This window comes from Schistocerca nitens, chromosome 4 (assembly GCF_023898315.1).
Source record: "Schistocerca nitens isolate TAMUIC-IGC-003100 chromosome 4, iqSchNite1.1, whole genome shotgun sequence".
NCBI lineage: Eukaryota > Metazoa > Arthropoda > Insecta > Orthoptera > Acrididae > Schistocerca > Schistocerca nitens.
This window is the reverse complement of record NC_064617.1, coordinates 347,143,407-347,168,128: the sequence shown is the minus strand read 5'-3', so window position 1 is coordinate 347,168,128 and position 24,722 is coordinate 347,143,407. Positions and strand designations below refer to the sequence as shown.

Below are 24,722 nucleotides of genomic sequence, written 5' to 3'. Positions count from 1 at the left end.
GTATGGAACCTGTATCTCTCTATTGGTATAGAAAGAAGCTTGTATAATATTGAGACACAGAGAATTCCCTATAAGTGCATGTAGATAACAAGCTTCTTTAATTAGCTATGTTGAATGCTTATTCTTATATGCTTCTGTGAAGGCTCTAATTGTCCTATAGAGGAAGTTACCTGTATGAGTAGATTTTATTCTTGTCACATTCTGTTTTTTTCTGAAAAAGTGAGGTATTTAGATGTCCAGTACATGATTTCACATTGAGAGTAATTAAATATTTTTGACAGTTTTTGTGTAACAGAAATAATTGTAGTAAAATTAACAACCATTTGAAGTATCATATTGCAAATCCAAGTAGAGTTTGGTGAAGTAACTTCAAAATACAACAACACTGTAAGTAGCAATCTGTTCTTTTACATCCTTTGTGGCTGTTTCAGTTCATGAGTATCACCTACATCCTGCAGCTTGCCTGGGTGCTGATGTTGTGTTTCCTTGTGATAGTAACACTTATTTATACAATATTTTGGGCACTTTGCTCCAGCTCTCGGGTGCAGTTAAATCATCAGTGTATTGATTTCAAGCAATTCGGTAAGTTTTTAACAATGTCCAAAAGTAAAAAAAAAAAAATGCTTGTTTTGCTTATCCTTTGGGTGGGCATGTTATCGTTTTTAATAATGTTCTGCACAGGCCTTGGTTTGAAATATTTTGCTATTTATTTGTCTATTTATGTTTTGAGCTTAGTAAGATATTTTTCAATACACCAAATTGGAGTTTCTGATCTAGCTTCTTAAAGTGTGATTATGGCAATATATTTACTTGAAGTATTGTAACTGGACACTATTGTTCTGTCCACACTCTTTTTTTATCGCTACTTTTATTGGGTGTGTATAATAGTGGAAGACGTAGTTACATGACTGCTGCTTTGTCTCTTGCTGAAATTGGTACAGTCCCAATTAATTACCAGTTCCAATGTTTAATATTAGTTTTTAGATGAACTGAAATCTGTCAGACTTCGTTGAAAGAAGCTACATGCTGTGTCCTTACTTACCGGCTAGACAATGTCCTGTCTTTCATAGTCATGCAGTAGTACGCTGCTTGTTTGTTGGACAGATTCGGTGATGAAAGAGTACAAAAATAATAAATTAAATTTCTGGATGTGGGGGCAGCCAAGTACACTGACAGAAAAAAAGCAATCAGAAAGATAATATTGATTCAAATTTAGCATCTATCAGACAAGAGTGGTGCTAATAGTGCCACTATGAGAATGCAAATCAGGTTTGCTTTAAATACATGCTGTAACTTTCATGAGTATTAGTTACCTTTGAGATTGAATATGGTGAGTTGACATTTGTTAAGAATGTCATAAAGACAGCAAGGACACCATTATCAACACCTCACTGAGCTAGAAAGAGATCGTGTAATTGGGCTAAGAGAGGCTGAATGTTCTCTCTGCAATATTGCAGAAAGTCTTCGCAGTAATGTAGCCACTTTGTTTGGTTCTGGCGGCCGTGGTCACAAGAATATACGGCCACACTGCCGAGAGGGAAGACTATTGTATTTGGCATATGGCTCTGGCACATCCTAATGCATCTGCAGCAGCAATTTGAGCATCGGTTGTCACCACAGTGATGCAACAAACTGTTACAAATCGGTTACTTCAAGAACAGCTTCGAGCCAGATGCCTGATAGCATGTATTCCACTGACCCCAAACCACCGCCATTTCCAACTTCAGTGGTGTCAAGCAAGAGCTCCTTGGAGGGCAGGGTGTAGGTGGTCTGTTGTGTGTTCTGATGAAAGCCGATTCTGCTCCAGCACCAGTAGAGGCCATGTGTTGATTAGGATAATGCCTGCAACCAACATGTCTGCATGCTAGACAGTCTGAGACCTACACCTGGAGTTATGGTTTGGATGTGATTTTGTACCACAGCAGGAGCACTCTTGTGGTTGTACCACACATCTTGCCTACAAATTTATACGTCAGCCTGGTGATTCGACCTATTGTGCAGCCATTTTTGGACAGTATTCCAGGGGGGTTTTCCAACAAGATAATGATTTCACATACCACTATTATAACCCAACATGTTCTATACAGTGTCGACGTGTTGCCTTGGCCTCCTTGATCTCCATACCTGACTCCAATCGAGCACTTATGGGACATCATCAGATGACAATTACAGCGTCATCTGTAAACAGAATTAACTGTCCTTGTATTGCCTGACCAAGAGCAACAGATGTGGGAGTCCATCCCATAAACTTACATTCAGTACCTTTACAACACAATGCATGCACGTTTGCATGCCTGCATCTAACATCCTGGCGGTTACAACAGTTATTAATGAATCAGAATTTCACATTTGCACAATTGCTTATTTCGTGCTTACATTAACCTGTGATCTTGCAATGCTAATCACTTAAATATGTTACCTAGACAAATGTATTTCTGAAATTTGATAACTCTACATTAATTATTTTTTGGTTTTGCAATTTTTTTCTGCCAATGTATGCGGTGGTGGGTGGTACATGACAGTGCAGTTTGCCTGCAAAAGAAGTGGCACAACTTCTGAGAGAACGAGCTTGCTTCATATAGTTGAAAAAATATTACTATTCAGAAAATGGTTGAATGAAGGAAACAAAAAAATTGAATTTCATGATGTACAGAGCTGGTTCTAAAGCTCCATTGATTATTAAAATATAGTCCCGATCTTCACACAGGATAGCCATGTGACTTCTTGCAGTTGTCACTGCTTCATAGATGATGTCCATGCCCACTGTTGCATTATTGCTGAATTCAGAGGATACTATGCTGTCCTCAAAATTTAAACTTGCACGAACTTACAGCCAACAGTTCTACATCATAAATATTTCTGCGCAGAGACTAGTCCTGCACATAGTAATAATTTGGTGGACAGGTTGGGCAGCAATCTGCAGTTGTTTGCTAATGATGGTGTTGTGTACAGTAAGGTGACGACGTTGAATGACTCTAAGAAGATACAAGACAACGTAGACAAAATTTCTAGTTGGTATCATCAATGACAGCTACCACTAAATGTGGAAAAATGTAAGTTAATTAGGATGTGTAGGAAGAACAAACTAGTAATGTCCAGCTACAGTATTACTAGTGTCCTGCTAGGAAAGAGTGATTCACCTGTAAAGGAGACCATGTATAGGACGCTGGTGCAACCTATTCTTGAGAATTGCTCGATTGTTAGGGATCTGTACCAAGTTGGATCGAAGAAAGGCTGCTAGATTTGTTAGTGGTAGGCTCGAACTGCATGTAAGTGTTAAGAGATGCTTTGGGAACTCAAATAGAAATCGTTGGAGGGAAGGCGATTTTCTTTTCAAAAAACACTATTGAGAAAATTTAGAGAACCGGCATTTGAAGCTGACTGCCGAATGATTCTGTTGCCTCCAACATACAATTCTTGGATGTCTAATTATTTTCCCTTTCTCTCTTTTGACTAGATAATTAACTATGTACAGCTCGAGTTAGTCGGAATTTTTTGGTGCAGTTTGCCTGTGTAACATTTAGAATTGTCCAAGAGACACACGAAGATAACCGAAGAAAAGGTGTTCACTAGACCACAGTTCCATTCAAAGTAAATGAAATTCACTATAGTCATCTCGTTTGCCATTAAATTGTTATAACGACTTCTTCCATTTCCTCAGAGAGTGTGCAAATAAAAGCTACAGTTGGTCACCATCAGAACAATTACTCATGTTTATTGCAAAGCAGCTGACTCACTGGCATTTAGCTTCATTCAACAACAGGTTCAATGCGCTCTGTTCATTCTATATTTGAAAATGGAAAAACTGCTCCGACCAACAGTGCATTCTGCCTGCGTGAGCAGATGCCCATCTGACCGAGCCTTAAGAATATGCTGAATTCACATGGAAGGGGCAGCAGGCCCTTGGACCAATGAACACACTCAAGAGACTTTTGTTGCTCTGACATCACTAGACCAATGAAATAAAAAATAGTGAAGATGTAAAGAAAATAGTCAGCAAGTGCACTTTACAAAGATTCACACAGTCCAATCCAATTTGAAAACAAGCAAGGAAAATGTTGCACGGATATGCATTCATTTCAACACAAATAACATGCATATAAACACCCCTGGGGGCTCACAACTCAGTGAGTACATGCATATTGAGTATGAGGCCCTAAGCATTGCAGTACTTCTTCGTGTTTTGTGTTGCAATTTTTCTTACTGACTGTTTCTTTTCTACAACTTATTCTCTAAGACAGATTTTCTTCTGACAACCTAGCTTGGTCGTAGGACATTGATTCTGACTTCCCCTGCTTTGTTCCCATATTTTACACCACATATTTTGGTCACCATATCTGGATTTAACGCAGTTTCATTTTTTTTTTTTTTTTACAGATAGTGCAGACCATCTAGGAATATTTAGGGCTTCAGTGAAATAAAAGTCCGCCATTCAAAGAACCAATTTTGAACGCTATATTCCCAATTAATTGACAAAACAGTTCTGAGCTAATGTGTTATCACTGCTGCTGGCCACTATTAGTTGATAGCTCGGTAAATCTCTGAAATTACTATCCTTTTCCCAGTGACAGAAAGCTAGGTTGTAACCAATTGCTGACCGTTTCCATATGTTACTCATGTCCCACTGTGATATCTGCTGTTTGTGTCTTTCTCTCTGACCTCAGATGTCTTTCTCTCAGTTCCAAGTCATTTGAGTCTCTTAGGGAATGAGCTGACCAACCATGTGATAAGAGAAGCAAATACTTGCCCAATATTCATGTTGACAATCCCACATTTTGTTTGCAAGTGCAGATCAGATCTGTTCTCTCCTGGAGATGGAACATCATTTGGTGGGCTAGTGCCCCCTTGTATAAACTCTGCACTACCCACCTACTGACCTGATTATTTCTCTCACCTTGTTTTATTATCGTCTGTTCAACTGATGCCCATTCCATTTTAAGCTGACTCGCTTTTACCATTATGAAACTCCTGGCTAGAAGGCATTTTATACTCTGTAACTTCTTCGTCTGAATTGAGTTGGCGTGGGGTCAGATACGAGTGGGGTTTATATTGCCATGGATGAACTCTGGGAGATTGCTCGTCTCCTCTGACCTATGTACCAGCCTCACCCATATATTTTTATTTTTCCTTAAATTATTTCTCAGTTCTGGCATAAATATTAGTTTCAGTACCTAATTTTACTGCTTCTACATGTTTTCATAATTGGATCAAATTTCTTTTGGATGAGATACCTCTTGACAGGGAGACTGAAGACCTCTCCGTTTAGTCACCGACCAACCAATCATCATGCATTTAAATTTGTAGCCTGTTTGTTACTTTTTGCATAATTTAAAATAATGAAGTGTGCATGAAATCTCTGTCACCTACAAAACTTGCAATGTTTTTCAAAATTGAGATTAGCAAAAGTGCTGAAATATTAATTCTGTGTTTTTATTGATGTGATCTACGACTTAAAAATTTTCATTGTAGTTAACCATGTACTTTATATCTAATTGTTTAGGCATTATGTTAAAAAAAATTATCATACACTCACTTTTAAATACTAAGAAATTTGCACTGAAAGTTACATAACTTTATTTTAATTTATGTGAGGTAAGTTAGATTAAAACATCAAATAACAGTACTCTTAATGCAGAACATACAATGTGAAGCATTTCAGTTTGTGTGTAATACAGTTTCTGTTGTTTGCAGACTTTCTCTTTCCTCCAAAGACGCCCCCTGCAGACATGGAAGTGTGTGAAGATGAACTGAAACTGTTCTGCAAAGACTATGTGGAACGTGCAGAAGTTATGTTTATTCTTGCGTCTGTCTCATGTTTGTTGGTGATCCTCAGTCTTGTGAGTAAAATTACACTGTTCACTAATATTATTAAAATATCTTTTGTAAATGGGGAATACATCCTGATTGAAATATTTCTACTTAACAAGCAGCAGGAAATAAAATCACTGGTGTTCAGAACCAGAATTTCCTCCCGACAAAAGAGAAATAAATGTACACAGAAATGAGATAGCACAGGAATTAATTTGGAGTGTCATTCAAGATCAAGTGGGAGACTGTAGAGTAATATGAGAAGAAAATAGGAAATTAAATCAAACAATAGAAAATCCAGGATGGAATGTAACATTATTATGAGAAGGGAAGTTGCCACTCACCATACAGCAGATATGCTGAGTCGCGAGATGCTGAGGTGCGACTGAGCATCTCTGCTATATGGTGAATGGCAACTTTCATTCTCATAGTAAAATAGGAAATTAATGCATTCTTACAATCTACATCTGCATCTATACTCTGCAAACCACCATTTCATTCACGTATGGAGCGTGGGAAGAATGATCATTTGAATACCTCTGTTCATGCAGTAATTATTCTAATTTTATCCTCACAATCCCCCTGTGAGTATATTCCTAGAGTCATTGTTTAAAGCAAGTTCTTGAAACTTGGTTAACATACTTTCTTGGTATAGTTTACGTCTGTCTTCAAGAATCTTCCAGTTCAGTTCCATCAGTATCTCTGTGACACATTCCCATGGATCAAACAAACCCATGATGAATGATTCTGTCCTTCTCAGTATACGTTCAATATCCCCTATTAGTCCCATTTGGTATGGGTCCCACACACTTGAGCAATATTCTAGGATGGGTCACACAAGCGATTTGTAAGCAGTCTCCTTTGTAGACTGATTGCACTTCCCAGTGTTCTACCAATAAACTGAACTCTACTGTCTGCTTTACCCATGATTGAATGTGTGAGATTATTCCATTTTATATCACAACAAACCACTTTGAAATCTTATGAATACTGAATATTTATGCTGCTTCTTTCAGATAGTACTTTATTATAGATAATTGCATCATATTGTGTGCTAGTTCATTAATATACAACTTGAACAGCAAGGGTCCCAACAAACTTCCCTGGGGTACACCTTAAGTCACTTCTACATTTGACAATGGCGCTCCATCCAAGATAACAAGCTGTGTCCTCCCTACCAGAAAGTCCTCAATACAGTCATAAATTTCACTTGATACCTCACATAACCACACTTTTGACAATAAGTGTTGTTGTGGTACTGAGCCAAATACTTTTCAGAAATGAAGAAATACTGCATCTACCTGACTGCCTTGATCCAAAGCTTTCAGTATGTATTGTGAGAAAAGTGCAAGTTTGGTTTTACGTAATCAGCATTTTCAGAATCCATGCTGATTGACATGGAGGAGGTTATTCTATTCAAGATACCTCATTATGTTTGAGCACAGAATATGTTCTAAGATTCTACAAGAAATTGATGTCAATCCTGTGTACTTCATATATTGTGTATCTTCTGCAGAAGTCTGTTGAATATTCAGCAGTATGCTTTTTAACCAGCGCATCCTCACTAAAGATTGTGTAGCCTGAGAGTAAGTTTCAGTGTTTTACAATCAGTGCTAAGACAAAGCTGATATCCTTGTTGAGAATTCCAGTTACAAAGAGAAATACATCATGAACGTTGACCCATTTCAGTGATATTAACAATAAGACCATAGTATTAGTTATCATTCAGGGGAAGCACAACCAAAATTTGGCAAATCAGTTTTTTATCTAGGAAAAGTGCATTTCAGAGATTGTATATTATTAATGAAGAATGTGGTACTTGTTTTAGGACTCATTTATTAATGAACCAGGCATTGCTTCATAATGCATGAAGTAGTTCTGTAATGCATTATTGCTGTGGTGTTACCATCTTAATGCAAAGAAAACCTGAAACCTTAATAGTTCTCCAAATAAGTATGTAGTAAGGTTCATGGAAAATCGCATGGTTCATTGGCAATTATCATAAAAAAGAAAAGGAATATGTTCACAAGAATTTCAAGGAATTCTTGCAGAAAGAACTGAAACAGATTTTTAATAAAATGGAACATCTCTCATCAGTTGTAGAAAATGCCTTCCTTGTTGTCTACAGAAAATTTTGTATTACTGATTACATTTTGAGAGAGAATTTCTGAAACAGGCAATTATAAGAAAGATGAATTATAATATTGCATGTCTCAGAATACACATCATTTGTCTGCTGCATTGTAGATCAACAGGATAAGAACTACAGCTGTTTTGCTGTTAGGAATGTTATGGTGTAGAGCTTACATTGCCTTCAGTCAAGGAGTAAGTTACAATGAAATATACAGAAGTGGTAGTATAAAGATTAATTGGGAATGAATAAAACATATTTACATAATAGGAGCTAGGTATTGATTTATCCTTAAGTACACTGCTCTGCAACATGTAAGGACAATATAGGTAGAGTAACATCACATATTAAATATTAGGTGGAAATGAATGAAAGTGTAGGAGCGTGTTGCCAGTTGCGCACAGGAAGTTGGAGGTTACATGGCGTAATGGGTGACTTTAGTGCCAAATGGGGCTGGCCCTGCAATGCAAAGTGGTTAAAGAAACGAGAAAAGACAGTGTGTGTCAATTAGTGAGCGGTTATGGTGCACTTTTGTGGTGGTGGTCTTCATTAAAACATTTTGATGACTTCACGTGGGGAAGAATTATCAGGAAACTGGAAGAAAGACAAAGTGTAGCCAGGAGTTTGGTATTGCTCACAGCATTGTATCACATACATGGGGAGCAATCTGAACCACTGGCACCGCTGCTTGAAAAAGAGTGGGTGGTTGGCTATGACCAACTACAGCAGCAGATGACCACTATATTAAGCAACAGGCAAGGAGGGTCACATGTCAAACAGCAGCTGGAAGTGCTACAACATTTAACAGGATTGCAAGGCACTCAATCTGAAGCTCCACAGTGAAGTCGTAACTGCATGTGGAGGTGGTAGTCTGTCCAATGACCAGTACATTGTGTTCTTCTTGACACCTGCATGTTGGCAGCAGCAGGATGGTGTTAAGAACATAGGGACTGGACTGTCAAGGAGTGGGCTCATGTGATTTTTTTCTGATGAGAGCAGATTCAATCGTGAGTAGTGATTCTGAACATACCCTCATGTGGTGAAAGGTAGGAATCTGTAAGGCACCCAGGAACATAGTTGAACAAGATTGTTTTGGTGGTCCAGGTGTTATGGTGTGGAGAGGCATTATGTTGCATGGGCATACTGACCAACCAAATCTTTGAACATGGTACATTCAATGGTCAGTGTTGTTGTGACACCATACTTTTTCAACATGAGCATCTTTTCACGGATGCATTCATCCCTGATTATGTCTTTATAGATGACAATGAGCAATAGCATCAAACTGTGCAGTTGGCGGAGCTTTCAAATTGAAAGAATGTTGAATGAATGGACTCGTCTGCCTCTTCTTCCGAGTTAAATCCCATCGAGCACAATGGAGAAATGGTGGGGAGACTTATTGTAGCACAATCACATGCACCAACCAACAGTTATCAACCACATTGGTGGAGGAATGGATTGTCCGACCATAAGAACTCTTATCAACCTTGTGACCAGCATGGGAGAAACTGCAGAACGTGTGTTGCTATCTGTGGTGATCAGACATGCTGTTAACACCCATATCCTGCCTTCTGTGAAGTCCATGAGACCATCATAAATCATGGTGACTTCAGTGTAAGTAATGTCTTTGAATAGAAGTGACATTTCTGTTTGTCTAATTGTGTATTTCTGTCAGTTAACTTCTGTACTATTCTGTAGCAGTTCTTTCTATGTATGGTTGAAGTTTCATCGAGCCATGTTACTTGAAAGTGGCACGTCATGAAAGAGCTTCCCCCCCCCCCCCCTCAATTGTTAAATCCATTTTTGTGTCCTCGGTCTTTGCCTGAAGGATACAGATCTTTGCCTCGTATTCTGCTGTCTTGCACATAACCTACATAACCATAGAAGAGCATTCTTGGGAATCCCTTGTTATGTCCCAGTGCAGTAACCCCAGTGAAACTGCAATTCAGTCCCCACACACCAATCCCAAACTATTAACTGTGTGACAGCATGCACAATTATTACCCACAGCTGTGTTATTATGAGTAATTATTAACTTGCAATACATAATTGCTGGTCATTACACCTTGAGGAAGCAAAATATCAGTACTGTGAATAAGCACACATAAAAATATTCTAGCTTTTGGAATAAAACATTTCTCCTTTGGGGAGGAAAGAGGAATAATTTGAACAAGTTAAAAAAATGAAGGGATGGCTGTATGGCTTTTAGGCTGAAAGTCAAAATAAATAAAGGGCAGGTCACTCACTCTCTAGGAAAAGACAGAATCATCTTATTTATTTAGTGAATGGCACAAAACACAGCATTCCTATGTAGATATAAAATATATATAATAATGAATAATACATAAAACATAGAATGAAAATATTTTACATATGCAGTTCATTAGTTTGTAATGTTAAATTTAATTGAAACTTCCTGGCAGATTAAAACTGTGTGCCCGACCGAGACTCGAACTCGGGACCTTTGCCTTTCGCGGGCAAGTGCTCTACCATCTGAGCTACCGAAGCACGACTCACGCCCGGCGTGAGTCGTGCTTCGGTAGCTCAGATGGTAGAGCACTTGCCCGCGAAAGGCAAAGGTCCCGAGTTCGAGTCTCGGTCGGGCACACAGTTTTAATCTGCCAGGAAGTTTCATATCAGCGCACACTCCGCTGCAGAGTGAAAATCTCATTCTTAAATTTAATTGCTCAATTCATACATTAGAATACTTTGTATTGCCTAGATATTGTATTGGCCTGGACTGGATGGTGGCCTTTACAGAGAAGGTGTTGGGTAGCAGTGTTGGGTCAATGTCAAGATGTTGGCTTTTGACAAACCATGAAAACAGCATCTATAGTCAAACATTTTATTCAAACTACAACACTCATTGTGCTGCTTTGTGGTGACCATGCCATGTATTACCTTGCCCCTTCCTCCTTCTGCTCTTGTGCATGTTGAGGATGACAGACAGCACACAGAAAACTGCTGAGACTGGTTAGTGGCCAGAGGGCAGCAATGCCTGGAGCAACTGTAGGAATGCTGCTGCCCAGAATCCAAGCAGGAGCATGTGCACCAGCTATGCATGGAAAGGCTGCTTGTGGGAGGTGTGCCAGCAATGCAGAAGCCCAGTGTAATTCTTTCAGTTGTCAGCGCTCAGAAGTGGAAGTTGCCCTTGCGAGTGAAGGCATGCGGCACCAGGATGCCCACACTAATGTAGGAGGGCAAGCGGCTTAAGCTGCCCTGGTCTTGAACAGCAGCCCTCCAGGGCAATGTCTGCTGTGGCCAGAGTGAGCTAGAAGGCAGCTCACTAGTGGGAAGGCACAAAGTCCAAGGAGGTGGACTGACAGCCTCCAGTCGGCTCGATGGTGGTGAAGACCTAAACTCTTGGTGGCTACTTGTAGAACCATATTGCCTCGTCATTTGGCGTATTCCTTTCCTCATGGTTGGTGCCTCCAGACTGGAGCACATTTGGCTAGAAACGGTGGATATATATGCTGATTAGGTACCCATTTGTTGTGTCAGTGGTACTACTTCTAATCATGTAGGATATTATGAGTGTGTTGCTTGTAGGTGAGGAAACTGACCAAGTGGTTGTGCAGTAGCCCTGTCCTGCTTGGCCTAGCTCAGCTCACAATGCATAAGCAGGCCAGTCGTCACTGCAGTGACAGTGTTTTGTCCCCCCGCCCACTTCTAAAGCTTCCCAAACCTGCTATGGAAGAGGTGGTATTTTCATAGTATAATAGAGGGAAACATTCCACGTGGGAAAAATATATCTAAAAACAAAGATGATGTAACTTACCAAACCTAAGGTTGCGAAAGCTCGAATTTTGTGTGTGTGTTTGTGTTTGTTTGTTTGTTTGTCTATCAACATACCAACGCTTTCGTTTGGTAAGTTACATCATCTTTATTTATTTCTTCATGCAGATTCTATTTTCCACAAATGTCAAGGCATTTCAAAGGCTGGTTTGTTGTCGATTTTGAGTTCAGTTTGTATTCATGACGGTGCCTGCTAAATCGATATAGTTCTGCAGCAGTTTTTATAGTTGGTTGTCTGGATTTTAGCCCGTACCACTTGGGATATAGCCGTGAATGGGAAGCTTGGGATTATTCAGTATTTTCGTACATTCACATAACAAAGCTTCCTGCTTTCAGAGTTAAAGTGTGGAGATATGCCACACTGTTAGAAGCCAGAGAGTTGGTGTACTTTTTAGATAGCTTGTGATCATACACATTGTATTGAGTCAGATGTTGAGTTTGCTGGTGTGGTTACTGTTCAGCCACACAGGAGCACAATATTCTGCTGTGCTATACAGTAATATCAATGTAGATCAATGGAGCATTCCACCTGTTGATCCCCAAGTGGTACCACCCACCTTTTGAAGGATCTGTTCCTGTTGTGAACTTTGGCTGGAGTTTGTCAAGTACTATCAGTAGGTGGGAGATACACTATGTGATCAAAAGTATCCAGACACCTGGCTGAAAATGACTTAAAATTTCATGGCGCCCTCCATCGGTAAAGCTGGAATTCAATATGGTGTTGGCCCACCCTTAGCCTTGATGACAGCTTCCACTCTCAGGTGCTGGACAGTTTCTTGGGGAATGGAAGTTCATTCTTCATGGAGTGCTGCACTTAGGAGAGGTATCAATGGTGGTTGGTAAGGCATGGCACAAAGTTGGCATTCCAAAACATCCCAAAGGTCCTCTATAAGATTCAGATCAGGACCCTGTGCAGGCCAGTCCATTACAGGGGCGTTACTGGTGTGTAACCACTCCGCCACAGGCCGTGCATTATGAACAGGTGCTCTATCTTGTTGAAAGATACAGTTGCCATCCCTGAATTGCTCTTCAACAGTGGGAAACAAGATGATGCTTAAAACATCAATGTAGGCCTGAACTGTGATAGTGCCATGCAAAACAACTAGGGATGCAAGCTCCCTCCATGAAAAACACGACCACACAATAACATCACCGCCTCTGAATTGTACTGTTGGCACTACATATGCTGGCAGATGACGTTCACCTGACATTCGCCATACCCACTCCTTGCCAACGGATCACCACATTGAGTACCGTGATTCATTACTCCACACACATTTTTCCACTGTTCAGTCGTCCAATGTTTATGCTCCTTACGCCAAGCGAGGCATTGTTCGGTATTTACTGGCGTGATTTGTGGCTTTTGAGCAGACACTCAACCATGGAATCTAAGTTTTCTCACCTCCCGCCTAAGTGTCATACTTTCAGTGGATCCTGATGCAGTTTGGAATTCCTGTTTGATTGACTGGATAGATGTCTTCCTATTACACATTATACGTCCCTCTTCAACTGTCGGCGGCCTCTGTCAGTCAACAGACTAGGTCGGCCTGTTCACTTTTGCGCTGTGTGTGTCCTTTCACGTTTCCACTTCACTGTCACATTGGAAACAGTGGACCTACAGATGTTTAGGAGTGTGGAAATCTCACATACAGACGTATGACACAAGTGGCACCCAATCAACTGACCACGTTCGAAGGCTGCGAGTTCCGCAGAGCGCCCCATTCTGCTCTCTCGTGATGTCTAATGACTGTTGAGGTCGCTGATATGGAGTACTTGACCGTAGGTGGCAGCACAATGCACCTAATATGAAAAACATATGTTTTTGGGGGTGTCCGGATACTTTTGATCACATAGTGTATGTCAAGTGTGACACTTTTGAGTAGAATTGTATTTTATAGAATTTCCATGTAAATAGATTTGCTGTTGATAGTTGGACTCCCTGTTTTTAAGGTGGAAGCACAAGCATTCTGTTTTACTGGATTTGAGTTGCCACACGATTGAAATATCATCTATCAGCATCCTTTCAGTTTGCTGTATGGACATTCTGTGAATACCAATAGTTAGGTCATCTTCGTAAGTGAATTTTCTGCTGACAGTATTAGGAATATCTGCGATATAAAAGTTGAAAAAAACTGGTGGAAGTACAGAGCCCTTCCTTCACATAGCACATTAATAGAGTTCTACAGTGAATCACTTTTAGGGACATCTGAAGGAATCCTTTCTCTCAGTATGGTATCATAAACTGCAGTTGATCGACAGCTACTGCTTATATTTTCGAGCCATCTGGAAACCATGCTTTAATAAAATTTGAGTGTTAGGATTTGATCTGTACAACTGTCAAAAACATTATGCTCAGATGGAATGTGTTCCGTAATTTTGCTACCACATGTTGTCTCTCATCGTCATCAGGAAATATTTGTATCTCTCACCCAGAGGTGCTTCTCCACCTTTCCCAAACTCTCCCCTCTAATGCTTGTATGTGATTTGTAGTTTACAATTTTAAACATTCTAGATTTTAATCAAAATTATTTTGTTTTCCGCCATGGGGCAGACTGGTGTTACTCTTGTCCATAAAATGCACCTGTCTATCACCATTGTAGTATAATGGATGTGCAGTTAGAAGCTGTAGAACAGCACTGGCAGTTTGATACTGTGATGCAGTCAGTGTGACATTTTTCATACAAAAAATCAAAAGACTGTGTCAGTTGCCACCACAAGAAAGAAAAAAAAGAGGCCCTTAGGAGGAACATTTAAATTTGCCAAAAAATGATCTAGAAAGAGTCCAGTTTTCACCTTAATTAGGCGAAAAATGGATCACAACAGAGAAATAGATTGTAACTGCAATTTATCTCAAGATTTGATAAATCCTCGTCAGTAGAAATACCTTATACTTGAGGTTAAACATCTCTGTGTCAGTTTGAATGCAACGGGACAGCAAAGCAACTTCATCATGATGTAGGTGGAATTGACTCATAGATAACATACACAACACAATAAATACACAAAAACAAGTATCAAAATTAATCGTCATTGACAAAAGAGGAAAATGAGAGAGTAAGAAATGCATCAACCTTAATCCTTGGTCTTCTATTTCCTGCTGTTTGTCTTGTATGATATTTCTGCTGCAATCTCAGTATGTATGTGGTTGATAAGAAACTAAACTGTGATAATTTACACTACTGGCCATTAAAATTGCTACACCACCAAGATGACGTGCTACAGATGCGAAATTTAACTGACAGGAAGAATATGCTGTGACATGCAAATGATTAGCTTTTCAGAGCATTCACACAAGGTTGGCGCTGGTGGCGACACCTACAACATGCTGACATGAGGAAAGTTTCCAACCAATTTCTCATACACAAACAACAGTTGACTGGCGTTGCCTGGTGAAACGTTGTTGTGATGCCTCGTGTAAGGAGGAGAAATGCGTACCATCACATTTCCGACTTTGATAAAGGTCGGATTGTAGCCTATCGCGATTGCGGTTTATCATATCGCAACATTGCTGCTCACGTTGGTAGAGATCCAATGACTGTTAGCAGAATATGGAATTGGTGGGTTCAGGAGGGTAATACGGAACGCCGTGCTGCATCCCAGCAACCTCGTATCACTAGCAGTCGAGATGACAGGCATCTTATCCGCATGACTGTAACGGATTGTGCAGCCACGTCTCAATCCCTGAGTCAACAGATGGGACGTTTGCAGGACAACAACCATCTGCACGAACAGTTCGACGACATTTGCAGCAGCATAGACTATCAGCTCGGAGACCATGGCTGCGGTTACCCTTGATGCTGCATCACAGACAGGAGCGCCTGCGATGATGTACTCAACGACGAACCTGGGTGCATGAATGGCAAAACGTCATTTTTTCAGATGAATTCAGGTTCTGTTTACAGCATCATGATGGTCGCATCCGTGTTTGGTGACATCGCGGTGAACGCACATTGGAAGCGTGTATTCGTCATCGCCATACTGGCATATCTCCCGGCGTGATGGTATGGGGTGCCATTGGTTACCCGTCTCGGTCACCTCTTGTTCGCATTGACGGCACTTTGAACAGTGGACGTTGCATTTCAGATGTGGCTCTACCATTCATTCGATCCCTGCGAAACCCTACATTTCAGCAGGATAATGCACGACTGCATGTTGCAGGTCCTGTCGGGCCTTTCTGGATACAGAAAATATTCGAGTGCTGCCCTGGCCAGCTCTTCCTCCAGATCTCTCACCAATTGAAAACGTGGCCGAGCAGCTGGCTCGTCACAATACGCCAGTCACTACTCTTGATGAACTGTGGTATCATGTTGAAGCTGCATGGGCAGCTGTACCTGTACACGCCATACAAGCTCTGTTTGACTCAATGCCCAGGCGTATCAAGGCCGTTATTACAGCCAGAGGTGGTTGTTCTGGGTACTGATTTCTCAGGATCTATGCACCCTAATTGCGTGAAAATGTAATCACATGTCAGTTCTAGTATAATATATCTGTCCAATGAATACCCGTTTATCATCTGCATTTCTTCTTGGTGCAGCACTTTTAATGGCCAGTAGTGTATTACTTTTCATTGTGATCACATTTAAACTTGAATTACAGAAATCTATTTATTTTTCAGATTCATTATTTAATGTGCCTTTCTGCAAATTATGCACACATTCGAGATCATGAGAAATTCCAGGAACTTCAGGAACTTCAATATCTGCAAGACCCTGAAATGTCTGTTGCTGGATCAAAAGACCGATTCTAAGCTGCCAGAGTGCAATTGAGCTGGGATAACGTCTGACATTTGCGGTTATAAAATGTTTAGTGTACTGTGTTGTTTTGTCTAAAGTGTGCCTGTATGCAGACGGCAGGAAAGGGGACCATGTGTACCTGTTGTGGAGAATTATTATTATGGTTATTATTATTATTATTATTATTATTATTATTATTATTATTGAACAACTGTGTTCCATTTTATGTTTCACACTGATTAGAATTATCTTCCCAAACTTTTTTTATGACCACACATGTATCTTCATTGTTCAGTAGCTACAGTTGTAACCGCAGGCCAATTCTGCAAGAGGAATGCCGTCTATTTGTAACCTGAAGGTAGTTATCATCTCATTGATTAAGAGTTGTAATTATCTACACACTTTCAAAGTACTTGCAAAATTAGGTTGAGATTAATGAAAATGTTTCAGATTTCAGTGTGAGAAGTATTAGATTGTCGTTTGAGAGGTGCTTGCACAAATGTGATTTCCAGTCTCTACAAAATCCTGTATCATATCAGTTGAGCAGGAAAAGTCTAGAGTTCACCCCCACCCCCCAATAAAATTTCTCTTCTGGTTCACTTCACATTGCTTCAGTATTTTAGGTAAAGTAATATAATTTTATTGTGCAAGAAAAATAAGTAGTGTAATGGTAATTCTTTTAAAAAAGATTGCCTAAAAAGCTATCATTTTGTGACATAACTGAGTATTGCAATGTTGTTTTGAATGTAATGTTCTAAACTGGTTAGTGAAATATCATTGTTCAGACTGCTGATTGCAGTTAGTCTCACACAGATTGATTGATGAGACAATCAAGTAAGTTAAATTGTCTTCATTTTTATGTATTTATTTTTTTTTATTAATGAAAAAGAAAGGAAAGCAATTGTCAGTTTGGCATAAATTTGCTGAAAATGAGAGATGAAGTGACTGCTGCTTAATGTAATTAGAAAAAGGAAATTGTTGAGGCGTGCCAGTCATTAAAGTACCCACTTCATTGTCATGTAGTTATAATATATTTTGTTTAATGTGTGAACTACAATTTGTATGAGAAGAAGGAAAAGAAACCATTAAACAATGGAAAATCCAGGATTATTTATCTTAAGAAAAGGAGCTGAGAGCAACAGTTGGAATATTGTATATGTTGTCCATGGTTTATTGAACTTCAAACCTCAGGGAAAAGTTATTCATGTTTGAATGTTTTATGACGTTAGGAAAAGTTTTGGGATTAATGGTTTTTTATCATTAACGTATACAAACAATTGGAGCAAATACATTTTCATGAAAAGTTAAAGTCAGGTTAGAGAAAATAGTTGTGGATCAAAACATCAAGACAAAGAGTGAGCTCTGCAAAAATTTGATTGATTTGTAAAGAGAATATTTTCTAGGAAGAATGTCAGCTGTCACTGTTTATAAGATAGCATTATTGTTAAACACATTTAAATGTGATATGACTACTTAATATTATTTTTATCAAAAAGTATGTAGTGTATGTTTTACCCAGATATATATTTCAACGGGTAATGTGGGAGGGAAATTGTCACTTTTATTGTGTATCCATGTATTGGATTCATTGTGGATATTTGCAGGGACAGATGGGAATGAAAGTGAAAGGTTCAGCTATTTTCTCCAGTTGATAGTTTTAGTAGCGGTTGAAAAGACTCTGGTAAAACAAAACAAAAATATTGTTATATTTTTCATGTGTGTTGTATTTAGAAGTCTATAATGTTTCATATTAGGTATTTTGTTTCTGCTGTATGTTGTTGTATTTAGTACATTATAAGATCTGGTGTGTGTGTGTGTGTGTGTGTGTGTGTGTGTGTGTGTGTGTGTGTGTGTGTGTGTGTAGGAGGGGGGAGGGTTACATTTTTTTGTGAGTGAAGCACAATTTCACTAACTCAGTATATGAAATATAGCTTTTTTAATCCGTCCAGTTTCAGACAGCTTTTGACAATTGTAATTTTAATTTACCTATTTTGTTAATTTGTGTTGTGCATTTATGACGTACATTGCCTGACTAGATGACAGGAATCATACTGTATCAGTATGTTTGTTTATTATTTTATTATCCTTAAAAAATTCCACCTATCGAAAAAAGGCTTAATTTGTGAATGAAAATTGCTTTAAAGAGACTGTTAACAAAATTAAATATGCAAGAAGAATTATGCACTTTTCAGGGTGTTTGTTAACAGCTTTGCACGTTTGATACATTGGACTAATATTTGGAACAAAAACCTTGAAAGCCACATGGTTCTTACAAAGTTCACTGTGAATGTTTTTGCACAATCATATAAAGTAATGTTCTTTGAATTGTCACTTGTTCTTATGTAATGAAAAATTGAAATGTTAACTTTATATGCAAAATTCTGTGTTTGGGTCATCTTGTGTTGCAAATATTTCAATGTGAAAGCTATACCAGCAACATGAGTACTTGTTGTGGACAGATGAATTGCAATTTATTGTTGTTAGTAAGCACTACTTATGTTTTTTTAATACTTACATTAGTTTTTTTGAAATATTGAAAAAAGGCATAGTTTTTTATAAGTATCTTATATTTTTCTATGTTATGACCATATTAAATAAGAACTGATATTAAATAATTTCATTACATTGGTAGTATAAGTTTCTGAATGATAACCTTTTGAATTCTTCAAAATAATAATTATTTTTATTCTCATTTCTCACAATTTTTTATTTGTTACTTTTGATTAACAGATTACTTCTTACAAGAGAAGGTAGTGCAAAGAGTAAGGGAAGCGCACAGCTATAGGAAAAACCAAATGAAAACAAGAGATTCCAGTTTTACATACTGGTTTGAGTAAAATCCGTATGTGGGAGCAACCGATTGAAAACAATTGATTCAAGTGGTTGTACTAGTCATTCCTTTCTTTGAGTGATACCAGTCTACGGGAGCAACCTAAGGAGAACAGTTTTACAATTTGTTGTAGTTTTGTATGTTGACTGAATTATTTCTTTTCTTTTCAAATGAAACCACTCTTGTTTTTCTGTTGGTTGTGCCATGTATTTGTTCTTTAAACTGAAACCAGTCTGTAGTCCTTTCATTAGGTGAATTAAAGAAATTGGTATACAACCACGTAGACATATCCTCTGAGGTTACTCCTAACCTTGGGAGTATGTGAAGACATCTCAGGGGGTATGCCAAAGTAAAAATGGATATTAGTATGTAACCATACAATTGAAACTCCAGGTTAGAATATCAACATTGTAAAGAAAAGATAGACTGTTATTTACTGTAAAGATGACACATTAAGTCGCAGACAGACCCAACTAAAATACACTTACACATTAGCTTTCGGCCGCAGCATTTGTCAGAAAAGGAAACACGCACACATTAATTCACATAAGTAAGTACAATCCATGCACACATAACCGTCATCTATGGCAGCTCTGACCAGATTGCAACTATCATGTAGAATGGAAGCAGCAATCTGGAGGGGGCAAGGAAGGGACAACAGTGTATGGGTTGGGAAGGAGAAGAGCACTGTCTGGAGGAGTGTGCAGGGAATAGACTGCCAACAGATGCGGCATCAGGAGGCTGCGGCATGGAGGTGGGGAGGGGACAGGGACCAAAAAAGGAGAGAAGTGGGGAAGGGAAAAGATGGGTGGGTGTGTTGGCAGAGGGCAGCACACAAGGGTGGGCGATGAGAATAGGGAGGTGGTTGTAGGACGGAGAGGGTGGAAACTTTTGGGTGGAGGGTGTGGTGACAGTATATTACCATAGATTGAGGCCAGGATAATCATGGGAACAGAGAATGTATTGTAAGGATAATGCCCATTTGTGCAGTTTGGAAAAGCTGGTCATGGAGGGAACGATTGAAATGGCTCAGATAGTGAAGCAGTGGTTGGAATCAGGCATGTTATGCTCAGCTGCATGTTGTACCACCAGGTATTCTACTTTGCTCATAGTCACAGTTTGGCAGTGGCCATTCATACTGGAGGACATTTGGTTGATAGTCGTACCAATATAAAGAGCTGTGCTGCGATTGCAGCAGAACTGGTATATGATATGGCTGCTTTCACAGGTGACCTGACCCTTCGTGGGCTAGGAGAAGCCTGTGACAGGACTGGAATAGGAAGTCCTGGGTGGGTGGATTGGGCAGGTCTTGAACCTGTGTCATTCACTGGTGAATGTTGTTTTAAAGTTAATATGCCAGTAAACAAGAACGTAACCACATATTTTATATATAAAATGGCTCCGTTAACATGGATTCAGTATGCACCACAATTCTCTGGATCATAACTATCAAGTATAACAAGATTTATCTGTAGGCTGGTTTTTCTGTATGTTCCAGTTTGCTGCCATTCCAGGTGATTTTTCAGCTTTCTGTTTGCCTGTTTTGAGTGGAGATGGAAAGCACTAACTTGTGTCTTTGAGGGGTTTGGTTTGAGGAAATTCTGTTGGTAATATTCTGACATGATGTTTAACCAGTTTTCCTTCTACAGTACTCCCTCAAAGTTCTTCCCTTGTGCAGTAATAGCCAGATCATTGGCATACAACAAATGATCAAATTTTTCCTCTTGTTTTATTTGGTCTGCTATTTTTTCATCACTATTGTATAGATTAGATTTACCACATCTAGATACATAATCAGTGATAACTTTAAAGCACAAGCAGGAGTTAGGAAGGCATATTCTTCAAAATTTTTGCTCTACATTTTTATTAGAATTAAAAATTGAAAAAAAAAAAATTTTAGGATTGCTTAATTAACTGTAGTGTCACATGACTTTTTCTCTCAAGATATTTGTTGTGAACAATCCAGTATACAGTGTGGCAAAATAAACTGACCCGGAAAAATTTCATGCTTGTTAAGATAGGCGTCCCCAGTGCGGATAATGTAAGTTGCGTTGCCTATTTTCTGGGGCAGTTTATTTTGCCCAACTAGTACTTCAGCAGAAGTAATGACATCCATGATTGCAGTACTAGATGGAAATCACTCCATCAGGAATAAATGAGAGCTTAGTAATTTTTATATATAAATTTTTAAGTGGACCTATTTAACTATGAAAAAATTTAAAAGCACTAAGGAATGCATAGGCATAGTACTACATTACTCAACTTAAAAACAAGGCAGATAAGTAAGAGTTTGGAAAGACCAACATTTCTGCATTAATAGAGGTCACACAACTGAGATTATTTATATCACTCTGCTACTGATGACCCATGGTATTCTCTTTGTTGGAATTATAGAAAATGAGAAGCATGAATGAAGTGCTAAATCAGCAGATTTTAGACGGTCTTTATGAAAAGTAAGTCAAGGTAAACGACCAACAAAATTCTGAGGTGAGGTGCCATATTGTACAGAGGTGGGCCAGCAAACCACCTTACAAACAAAAGAGGAAATTGCAGGTGGTAAAAGAAAGTAGAGTTCACTAACAAATGCAAGAAGAATTAACATAATGTTAGTCAGCCCATCAAAAGTATAAATAAAAGAAATCAGTCTGGCCACAGGTTCCTCTGTACTCAAAAAGGGAATTTACTTGCTTGCTTTGATTACAGTGGACTGTCACAGCATTTGAAGTGTGCTGTGCCCTGAGTGCATGCTCATGGTACAGTTGGCTTCTATATAATTTACGGTCATTTATCACTTATAGTTGAATATGAAGTTCATTAGATTTCAGCACTACTTATAAGCTGTAATAGCATTTAAAAAGAAGAGATTCAGAAGTCTAGTGAATACACTGGGTATTCAATAATTCAAATTTTAATTCAAGAAGTATAGCCATTGAAATTGTCAGGTCTGCACCAATGCCTTATTGTGATGGAAGAGGGCATTTTTCTTATTCAATAAGTCTCCAGTTATGTTTGTCCTTATTTCAAATAATCAATTTAGATGATTCCAAGTGTGTGCCAAAAAACCATGACCATCGCCTTGTCGGCTGGTTTCACCACCTTCAGAGACAATTTGCTTTTGAAAACACACTGCTTCGATTGTTCCTTATTAATTTATCCATGTTTCGTCCCTAGTTATCTACAGGCAAAGAAACCTGGCAGACAGCAATCAAACCTGTGAAGCTAGCGTGAAAAGATGAAGAACATTAATGTTCTTTTGTTTGTAAAAACTCCTATCAGATGTTTCATCGATCTTGTACTGTCTGTCTTTTCCCATGATAGAGAGAGGATGTGGATTTCTGTTTAGTTCACTGATAATATGAAATAGATTACTACGTATGGTACACAGTCCACTTCAGTTAATAGTTGCTTATTTCACCTGATCTATCTATCTGCATTACCAGTAACTGGAATACTTCGAAGAAGCGAAAAATTTAAACAGAGTAAGCTGAACACCATAACATTTTCTTCAACAAAGAAGAGGAGGTAAATAACTTCAAGGCTAGAAGAACTATCATCTAAGAACCTAATATTATATGCTACAGATTTTTTTGTGAATACGAAAAAGCATAAGCTTGACTGTCCAGAGTCTGCACCACTGTGAGTAAATTAGCTGAGACATGTGCTCCTGAATGAACTCACTATTGTTGTGCCTCTTGTGTAGTGCCAGCAAATTTCCATCATAATTATTATTCTTAAAATTATTAATTAATCAGTAAATACTGCAGAGCTAACGATGAACTGCAGTATTCATCTGTTACTTATTGTTCCAGTGCTGGCAAGTACAGCTAAAATTCAAAGTGATAGACGAGATTAGTTGTAGTTTCCACATGGATCGACTTTCCTAGACCCAAAACCTCACCTTAAGTGAAAATCACAAAGATTATTTAATGGAAATGACTCTTAAAATCATATGAGTTTAGCAGAATAATCCTGTGCCATCCAGGAAGTGACTCATTAGTCATAGAGTTCCAAACTTATTCTGCATTGTTGCCAAGATTCCATTACAACACCAGCAGGAAGAATACCAGCCGATATTTGCCTTGGGCAGGCCTGGAAACTATTACAGCTTACATCTCAAATATGCTGCTGCTGAGGGTCAGTTTCAGGGAGAGCATAAGGGAACAATCGACAGGAATGGGGGAAAGAAATACAGTAGAAGAAGAATGGGTAGCTCTGAGAGATGTAGTAGTGAAGGCAGCAGAGGACCTAGTAGGTAAAAAGACGAGGGCTAGTAGAAATCCTTGGGTAACAGAAGAAATACTGAATTTAATTGATGAAAGGAGAAAATATAAAAATGCAGTAAATGAAGCAGGCAAAAAGGAATACAAACGTCTCAAAAACGAGATTGACAGAAAGTGCAAAATGGTTAAACAGGGATGGCTAGAGGACAAATGTAAGGATGTAGAGGCTTATCTCACTGGGGTAAGATAGATACTGCCTACAGGAAAATTAAAGACCTTTGGAGAAAAGAGAACCACTTGTACGAATATCAAGAGCTCAGATGGAAACCCAGTTCTAAGCAAAGAAGGGAAAGCAGAAAGGTGGAGGGAGTATATAGAGGGCCTATACAAGGGCAATGTACTTGAGGACAATATTATGGAAATGGAAGAGGATGTAGATGAAGATGAAATGGGAGATACGATACTGCGTGAAGAGTTTGACAGAGCACTGAAAGACCTGAGTTGAAACAAGGCCTGGGAGTAGACAACATTCCATTAGAACTACTGATGGCCTTGGGAGAGCCAGTCCTGACAAAACTCTACCATCTGGTGAGAAAGCTGTATGAGACAGGCGAAATATCCTCAGACTTCAAGTAGAATATAATAATTCCGATCCCAAAGAAAGCAGGTGCTGACAGATGTGAAAATTACCGAACAATCAGTTTAATAAGTCACGGCTGCAAAATACTAACGCGTATTCTCTACAGACGAATGGAAAAACTGGTAGAAGCCTACCTTGGGGAAGATCAGTTTGGATTCCGTAGAAATATTGGAACACATGAGGCAATACTGACCCTACGACTTATCTTAGAAGCTAGATTAAGGAAACGCAAACCTACGTTTCTAGCATTTGTAGACTTAGAGAAAGCTTTTGACAATGTTGACTGGAGTACTCTCTTTCAAATTCTGAAGGTGTCAGCGGTAAAATACAGGGAGCGAAAGGCTATTTACAACTTGTACAGAAAGCAGATGGAAGTTATAAGAGTCGAGGGGTATGAAAGGTAAGCAGTGGTCGGGAAGGGAGTGAGACAGGGTTGTAGCCTATCCCCGATGTTATTCAATCTGTATATTGAGCAAGCAGTGAAGGAAACAAAAGAAAAATTCGGAGTAGGTATTAAAATCCATGGAGAAGAAATAAAATCTTTGAGGTTCGCCGATGACATTGT

At 38.9% G+C, this 24,722-nt stretch overlaps 1 protein-coding gene across 2 annotated transcripts in view; it reads left to right on the top strand.

Moving 5' to 3' along the window:
* The window catches only part of LOC126251581 (neuronal membrane glycoprotein M6-a), a 51,595-nt gene extending 32,436 nt beyond the window's left edge, over positions 1 to 19,159 (top strand). For both annotated transcript variants that reach the window (XM_049952111.1, XM_049952112.1), the window contains 3 exons: positions 432 to 582; positions 5,692 to 5,837; positions 16,350 to 19,159. In XM_049952111.1, coding sequence (XP_049808068.1) covers positions 432 to 582; positions 5,692 to 5,837; positions 16,350 to 16,481 — 429 coding nt within the window. In that variant the 3' untranslated portion in view covers positions 16,482 to 19,159. The remainder of the gene's footprint in view (positions 1 to 431; positions 583 to 5,691; positions 5,838 to 16,349) is intronic.
* Positions 19,160 to 24,722: the final 5,563 nt, after the last annotated feature.